The sequence below is a fragment of the Esox lucius genome, chromosome 5, assembly GCF_011004845.1.
Source record: "Esox lucius isolate fEsoLuc1 chromosome 5, fEsoLuc1.pri, whole genome shotgun sequence".
In the NCBI taxonomy this organism is placed as follows: Eukaryota; Metazoa; Chordata; class Actinopteri; order Esociformes; family Esocidae; genus Esox; species Esox lucius.
The window spans coordinates 13,712,436-13,720,928 of record NC_047573.1 but is presented as its reverse complement, the minus strand read 5'-3'; the positions used below and the strand labels follow the sequence as shown (position 1 = coordinate 13,720,928).

Here is an 8,493-nt window from a genome sequence, read left to right as displayed (position 1 = left end):
TCTCAGAGTTGAGCAACATTGTCAGAGCAGAAGGAAGCAGGTGTTCTTCCAGGATAACCGTGTACTTGGGTTGATTCATGTGTCCTTCACAAAGACAAATCTGCCCAATTTCAGCCTTGCTGAAGCATCCTCAGATCATCACCGATCCTCCACCAAATTTCACAGTGGGTGTGTAGGCCTCTCCAGGTCTCAGTCTAACCATTAGACGACCAGGTGTTGGGCAAAGCTGAAAATTTGACTCTTCGGAGAAGATGACCTTATTCCATTCCTCTACGGTCCAATCCTTATGGTCTTTTGCAAACTTCAGCTTGGCTCTTCTTTGCTTCTCATTGAGGAATGGCTTTTTTCTAGCTTTGCTCGACTTCAGCCCTGCCCCTAGGAGCCTGTTTCGAACAGTCCACACCGTGCACTTCACCCCAGCTGCTGTTTGCCATTCTTTTTGTAGGTCACCTGATGTCATCTTATGGTTGTTGAGTGGCATTCGAATGAGATGACGGTCATCTCGGGCAGTGGGCAGTCGTTTTCACCTTCTGCCAGTCTAAATTAGAATTGGTTCAGATAATCACCTAATCAGTACCTCATTAAGTAAAATGAGGTGTGCCTGTGTTGGAATTTAACAGACACTGGAATGGAATGTAGAGATGCTGATCTATGAAAGATTAGGAGTGGTCTCTTTTACATCTATTTTCTGCCCCTAACGGTTCAACCCCACCTTGGAAATTTGTGATGTAGAGGCACCATGCCATGATAAAACATTCTCAAGAGAGATTTATACTTTTAAATGTGGTAGGTGAAACCATCTCATGACTAACTTAGAAAGCAGGTGATACCGCAAACATGTGGCCATGAGAGTTGTACCAGACACTTTTACTAATAAAAGTAATAAAAGCAACAGTCAATTAATTGACAATACTAAATGTATCATCCAACATGGGAGACAAACAGCAAAGATATTATCAACCACAGTATATATTTAACTGAGCGATATAAGCCACATACTTTATTTTTTAGATCTTATGGGGTGGGATAATGCTGAAAAGAGTTATATTTTAAGAGCAGGATTTGAGTGACGCCAGTTAGCTATGTAACCAAGAGGTGGAAAGGTCACAGTAGAACATTCCACCTATAGGAACAATGCAGGAAAACCCACCCAAACTGAGGTAAAAACAGAAAGACGTTGTAGTTGACATTAAAGTTGTTGGCATTTTTAAAATACTCTTGAAAGGTACATTGTTTGGATGACAGCATATGTTGCTCCAAGACCTGTATATATTTTTCAGCATTAATTGTGCTTTAACAGATGTGCAAGACACCCATGCAATGTGAACTAATGTGCCCCCATACCATCATAGATGCTGGCTTTTAAACTTTGTGCTAATAAGGGACTGCATGGTCCCTCTCCTCTTTAGTCTGGAGGACACGTCTTTGATTACCAAAAATAATTAAACATTTTGATTTGTCAGACCACGGGACATTTTGTTTCACAGACAATAGTTTTGGGAAGTGTTCCTGAACCCATGCAATGATTTCCACTACCGAATCATGTCTGTTTTTAATGCAGTGCCGCTTGAGGGCCCGAACATCATGGCCATCCAATACTGGTTTTCGGCCTGTTCCTTGCATACAGTGGTTTATCTGTATTCTCTGAAACTTTTAATTATATTATGAACCGTAAATCATGACCCCTAAACTCTTAGCTATTTTACATTGTGAAATGTTAAATTGTTGCACTACTTGCTCACGTGGTCTTTCACAGAGTAGTGAACCCCTCCCTATCACACAATCTAATTAGTTGTGTGATAGCCGACCAGGTGTAGATTTTTAGAATTACACAACTTTTCCAGTCTTTTATTGCCACGAGGCCAACTTTTTAAAATGTATTGCTGGCATAAAAGTGGACATTCATTTTTCTAGGAACAACATTTCAACACCCCTCCATGAACTGCCACCTTAACGTGGTGGAGGGGTTTGAGTACCCGAGTGACCCTAGGAGCTATGTTGTCTGGGGCTATATGCCCCTGGTAGGGTCTCCCAAGGCAAACAGGTCCTAGGCGATGGGTCAGACTAAGAGCGGTTCAAAACCCCTTAATGATGAGAACAATTTTGAGGTCCGTAACGTCACCCGGTATGGCGCAGCCGGGGCCCCACCCTGGAGCCAGGCCCGGGGTTGGGGCTTGTACGCTAGTGCCTGGTGGCCAGGCCTTTCCCCCCACAGGAGGGACCATAAGGGGTCGGTGCGGAGAGGATCGGGCAGCAGTGGGGGCCTAGACAACCCGATCCCTGGACACGGAAACTAGCTCTAGGGACGTGGAACGTCACCACGCTGGCGGGGAAGGAGCCTGAGATCGTGCGTGAGGTTGAGAGGTTCCGATTAGAGGTAGTCGGGATCACCTCTACGCACGGCTTGGGCTCTGGAACCACACTCCTTGAGAAAGGATGGACTCTTCACCACTCTGGAGTTGCCCATGGTGAGAGGCGGCGGGCTGGTGTGGGTTTGCTTATAGCTCCCCAGCTCTGCCGCCATGTGTTGGAGTTTACCCCGGTGAACGAGAGGGTCGTTTCCCTGCGCCTACGGGTCGGGGATAGGTCTCTCACTGTTGTTTGTGCCTACGGGCCGAATGGCAGTGCAGAGTACCCGACCTTCTTGGAGTCTCTGGGAGCGGTGCTGGAAAGTGCTCCGACTGGGGACTCTATCGTTCTACTGGGGGACTTCAACGCCCACGTGGGCAACGACAGTGACACCTGGAGGGGCGTGATTGGGAGGAACGGCCCCCCTGATCTGAACCCGAGTGGTGTTCAGTTATTGGACTTCTGTGCTAGTCACAGTTTTTCCATAACGAACACCATGTTCAAGCATAAGGGTGTCCATCAGTGCACGTGGCACCAGGACACCCTAGGCCGCAGGTCGATGATCGACTTTGTTGTCGTTTCATCTGACCTGCGGCTGTATGTCTTGGACACTCGGGTGAAGAGAGGGGTGGAGCTGTCAACTGATCACCACCTGGTGGTGAGTTGGATCCGATGGCGGGGGAGGAAGCTGGACAGACTCAGCAGGCCCAAGCGTACTGTAAGGGTCTGCTGGGAATGTCTGGCCGAGTCTCCTGTCAGAGAGATCTTTAACCTCCGGCGGAGCTTCGACTGGATCCCGAAGGAGGCTGGAGATATTGAGTCCGAGTGGACCATGTTCTCCACCGCCATTGTTGAAGCGGCCGCTCAAAGCTGTGGCCGTAAGGTCTCCGGTGCCTGTCGAGGCGGCAATCCCCGAACCCGGTGGTGGAGCTTCTGCAGTAATGCGGTCGATGTATCGGTCTGTCGTGGTGAAGAAAGAGCTGAGCCACAAGGCGAAGCTCTCGATTTACCGGTCAATCTACGTTCCTACTCTCACCTATGGTTATGAGCTTTGGGTCAAGATCCCGGATACAGGCGGCCGAAATGAGCTTTCTCCGTAGGGTGGCTGGGCGATACCTTAGAAATAGGGTGAGAAGCTTGGTCACCCTATTTATGGGGAGGAGCTCAGAGTAGAGCCGCTGCTCCTCCACATCGAGAGGGGTCAGCTGAGGTGGCTTGGGCATCTGTTTCGGATGCCTCCGGAATGCCTTCCTGGGAAGGTGTTCCGGGCCCGTCCCACCGAGAGGAGACCCTGGGGAAGACCTAGGACACGCTGGAGGGACTATGTCTCCCGATTGGCCTGGGAACGCCTCGGTCTCCCCCCGGAAGAGCTGGAGGAAGTGTCTGGGGAGAGTCTGGGCATCTCTGCTTAGACTGCTGCCCCCCGCGGCCCGGCCCCAGATAAGCGGTAGTTGATGATGATGACAACATTTCAACATTTGATTTGTCTTTGTACTATTTTCTACTGAATATAAAGTTTAAATGATTTGCACATCATTGCATTGTTTTTATTTACATTTTACGCATTACCCCAATGTTTTTGGAAATGGGATTGTCATATTCAAATATATATAATTCCATGGTTTTACCTATGAAGGCCAAATCTGGAATGGGAATGTAGTTGCTGGTTACACCAGGGTCTAGGCTACGCATTTTTAACAAAGGCTTAAAGGCTGCCATTTTCAATAGGTGCAGCAAAACAGAAAATCTTTCAATATGGTGCAAGTAGAATTGCTTCAATGTCGGTGTGGGATACTTTTAGTAGCTTCCCAGCTACAATTTTATTTTCAGATTCTGTTTAAGGAGCTGGAAGGACTTACAGAACCAAACCACCCAGGTCTTCACTTATTCCACTCAGTAGCTGCAGGGGCAATCGGTTGGAAGTGTCCCACGTTACATCGCAAGATGACCGTTTCAAATGACATAAAATGGCTCAAGATAAGATATAATATTTTCACCTGGTAATGAGATTTGATACTATATCTGGGGATTGGCAAAAGCCCCCAAACCCCAGATATAGTTTTGCTTGTTTTGGGGGGAAAACTTTAAGGAACATTGCCTAATTCCAATACCAATGCAACATAGTTACTTGACTATGTAATTAACGTAATGAGAAAGAAATGTAATCTAAATCCTAATTCAGACAGGCAAACAGAGTAGGAAATACATTCTTCTCGCAAAACATGAACATGTTCACATTTAGAAACTGTGTCAAAACTAACCAGCGTCACGGTCATCCTCATTAAAAACAAAGAATACATGGACTAAGAGACTTGGCCTATTAATTTAGGGAAAACATACAACAACATAGTCCACCTTAAAAGTTACAGTAGCTACTTCCCTAAATAGGCGCAGCAGGCAATTTAAGACGGCAGTGTCACCTTAGATAAGAAATCGACAGCAATGGAAAATGAAGACTAAGAGACCATATAAATACATTATCAACTATCAGCCTTGGGGAAGCAGTTAAACAAGCATAGTAACCCCCCATGTTAATCCAACAACACACTAGTATATCACTTATAACAATAACGCAATATAATTTGCATACATTCATCTTTGCAGTTCTCTGTAACATTGGTCCCATCGTTTGTGGCATGGAAAAATAAAAAGACTTAAACGGTTGCTGAAATAGTATTTTTATTAAATACTTTGAAGACCCAACTTTTGAAGAATAACAAAGCTATGATAAAGGACCTACTAACATTCGGACAAACACGTGATGGTCCTGAATTTAGGCTTTTATTTTACCGTACATCATGATCATGCAAAAAAACTCCAGCGTCCAACGACGGCTGAGGAAAGAAAGCGCAGCCCGACAGGTTAACATCACAACGCAGGGAGAGTACTAACAATGAGCTTTATACCGAGCTAAGGCTCCTCAATCCTTTTAATTAAATATTTATATTTTTTTTATTTTGTTTTTATTATCTATTCAATATTCAGTATTGTGGATGGAGGCGGGTTTTGGTTTCATTTCAAAAGATGCAAATATGATATATAGTTATTATAAACCCTGTCCTCCACCCTAGTTCATGTAGGTGCACTGTGGAGATGCTTAAACTGAAACATGCATACATCTCTCTCTGGTTTAACTGCATAAATACTTCTCTGATCTCTAACTCACTCTAACTCTCTCTCTCTCTCTCTCTCTCTAACGCTCTTCTCTCACCTGAATGGGCAATAATATAAGGACTAAAATACCACTGAGGGGATGAAATACAATTAATCAATTTACTCTTAATCAAAATGATGTCTCCTCATTCACCCACTATTCCCTTTGTGTGCGTAATAGATTTGTATAATCAACAACTGATCTGCTAAGACCCTCCCTTCCCTGGTATATTCTAACCAGCTACTCTAATCAGTTAAATGGTATGCGTAACTTTGGTGTGTGTGCGCATGCGCTTGTTTGTGTGTGTGTGTGTGTGTGTGTGTGTGTGCGCACGCACGTATAGAGTGCAGAACTATCCAAACAGCACACCAATAAAAAAAAAATAATAATAATAAAACATTGTTAAAACCCAAACCAGCAAACAGACAGACACACATATACATACACAGAGAAACAGACGGCTTTACAAACAGAGTAACAGAGAGACATAGGTACTAATGGAGGGGCGTTGCACTAAGAACAGATAGAAATATGACACACACTGCCAGGATTTCACTATGGGCACAGTGCACTGAAGATATGTTACAAAGCTTGACACACTGCAGTGTGTGTGTGTGCGCGCACGTGTGTAAGCAAGTGTGTACACGATATGTATCTACACAGCATGTGTGAGACTGGCAGCTTGGGACATGGGGGTGGAATACAAATGTGGGAGAGGTGTGTGTGTGTGTGTGTGTTACTATGCGCTCGTGCAAGGGAGTTGCTCGTCATCGTGACATTATATTGTGTCACCCACACAGAGGTCAGGCCTCTGGACGTTTTTTTTCTCAGAATAGTGTGTGTGTGCGTGCGCACATTTGAAGTAGTTACAAAAAACCTGGCAAGACAGAATCCACCCCTTTGTCATGCACTCTGACTGAGTCTCAGACATTGATACAGGTATATATAGGCTACATACACATTTATACATACAAAGCCAGAGGGTTGAGAGATGGGAGGGGCTTAGAGAAGGAGAAAACAGGGCAAGAAAGCAGGAGACAGGAGGGAAAACATGCAAAATGCAAACACCTTTTCCCCAAATGTCCTCTCCTACTGCAGACAGATATAACAGACACTGCAGCTTCACTTTCACAATAAAAACCATTTTAAAACTCAGGACACCTAAAATTTGCCTGAAACAGACTCAGTCAGACCCACTCCACAGAAACATACTCACAAGGCTGAAAACACAACAGGAACACAACTCCCTTGAATGCACCCAAACTTTCCCTTCTCTCTGAAAACAAACAAACCAACAAAAACAGTAACAACACAGAAACGTGTAAAAAGCCTAAAGTTCTACACTTTGGTGAGTCACCATTTGATATCAAGTTTTTCCTCGCATCAAGTTCTTACATCTTTTGATTGAACCGACTGTCCATTCATATAGAATTCTGCTAGGGAATTCTCCATTTCCAGAGAAACAGAGCAAACCAACCTGTCAAACACGTCCACCTCTACCAACACACACTCGCTCTCTCTCATTTCATCCCTTCTCATTTTATATATAGAAATGCTTGTTAGGACGGTGTTGTCTGCTACTATTCATATATTACACTGTATACTCATAACTCATTCTCATAACTGTCATCACAAGTTCATTAACCCCTTCCTCCCCACTCCTCTCATCTCAAAATGGCTGCCATGGACGGGAGACAAAATGGCGGCCGGGTGGGAGGGGTCAGAGGTCAAAGGACGAGCCCTCCTATTGGACGTCAGATGCATGCATCATCCCACAGGGGCGGAGTCCACACTCGGCCAGACCCCAGCGGATCAAAGGAGACAGGATTGGTTGGTGTTGTGGAAAGATTGCGGTCTTGCCCGGCCGGGCTCCTGGCATTGGCCAATCCACAAAGAGGACACGCCCCCAAAACACACTCGCCGAAAACACGCCCCCAAAACTCACACTCCAACAGACTGGAGCGTTTGGACACCTGTGGGAAAGAAGATGTTTGTGAGAGAGAATGCAGGAAACTTAACCCTTAACCTTGTTCATGATTGGGGGATGTAAAACTTTGTCCCCCCACAAGGACCGAAATTCCTAAAATGTGTGAACGCACCAGTTCACTGCAGAGGTGCGGCCGGAGCCCCGGAGCAGTGAAAGTGGACATTGAGCCACTTGCTGTCGCGGCGATGCCACACCCTAGTTTCCTCCGATTGGCTGGAGCGGGGACGGCCCTGGGCGTCAACAAATTGCGTGAGGCGAATGTAGGCGATGCAGGCTGCCTCCTCTCCAATAAGGTGAACATGTGGGTTCAGCAGGGTGGTGTGGACCGGCTTACTGTTCTTACTCAGCACTGTGACACACACAAACACACAACACGGTTGGATTTCTGCACACATTGCACGCTTGTGACAAAGCGAAAGAGAGACTCACAGTTTTCAAAATAGAACTTGTGGAAGTCCATGCCCTCCACCAGGTTCCCTAGGGCTTCAGGCTCAAAGGAGGTCAGCCCTGGATCACAAATCCTCCTGTTGGGGCAGTAGAGAGACAGGGTGTTAGGCCTCAGAGACATTCAGTCAGACTGGTGAAACCAGGTAGGGCTGAGCACCGTTCACAGTGTCACGGCGGTACTTACGTGTAGGCTTCAAAGTCTCCATTGTTCACAGCCTCAATCAGCTGTTCAGTTATCTTGATGATCTCCTGCTTACGAGCTAGAAAGAGAAAGCCAGAGAGAAGATCGGGTGGGGAAGAGTTGAGACAGAAGTTTAGTGATACGGCTATATAGAAGCAATTTTCCCCTCTACTATGTCTGTACTGACTGTCTCCATCTCTTAGCCCTCCCCGTGTCTCCATCTCTTAGGCCTCCCCGTGTCTCCATCTCTTAGGCCTCCCCGTGTCTCCATCTCTTAGGCCTCCCCGTGTCTCCATCTCTTAGGCCTCCCCGTGTCTCCATCTCTTAGGCCTCCCCGTGTCTCCATCTCTTAGGCCTCCCCGTGTCTCCATCTCT

The 8,493-nt window shown here is 46.0% G+C and overlaps 1 protein-coding gene across 6 annotated transcripts in view; it reads right to left on the bottom strand.

Moving 5' to 3' along the window:
- Window positions 1–5,010: 5,010 nt before the first annotated feature.
- The window catches only part of camk2g1 (calcium/calmodulin-dependent protein kinase (CaM kinase) II gamma 1), a 43,355-nt gene continuing 39,872 nt past the window's right edge, over window positions 5,011–8,493 (bottom strand). For all 6 annotated transcript variants that reach the window (XM_010864090.3, XM_010864106.4, XM_010864148.3 and 3 more), the window contains 4 exons: window positions 8,122–8,197; window positions 7,920–8,014; window positions 7,603–7,839; window positions 5,011–7,476 (listed from right to left, as the gene is read on the bottom strand). In XM_010864090.3, the coding sequence (XP_010862392.1) occupies window positions 7,607–7,839; window positions 7,920–8,014; window positions 8,122–8,197 (404 nt within the window). In that variant the 3' untranslated portion in view covers window positions 5,011–7,476; window positions 7,603–7,606. The remainder of the gene's footprint in view (window positions 7,477–7,602; window positions 7,840–7,919; window positions 8,015–8,121; window positions 8,198–8,493) is intronic.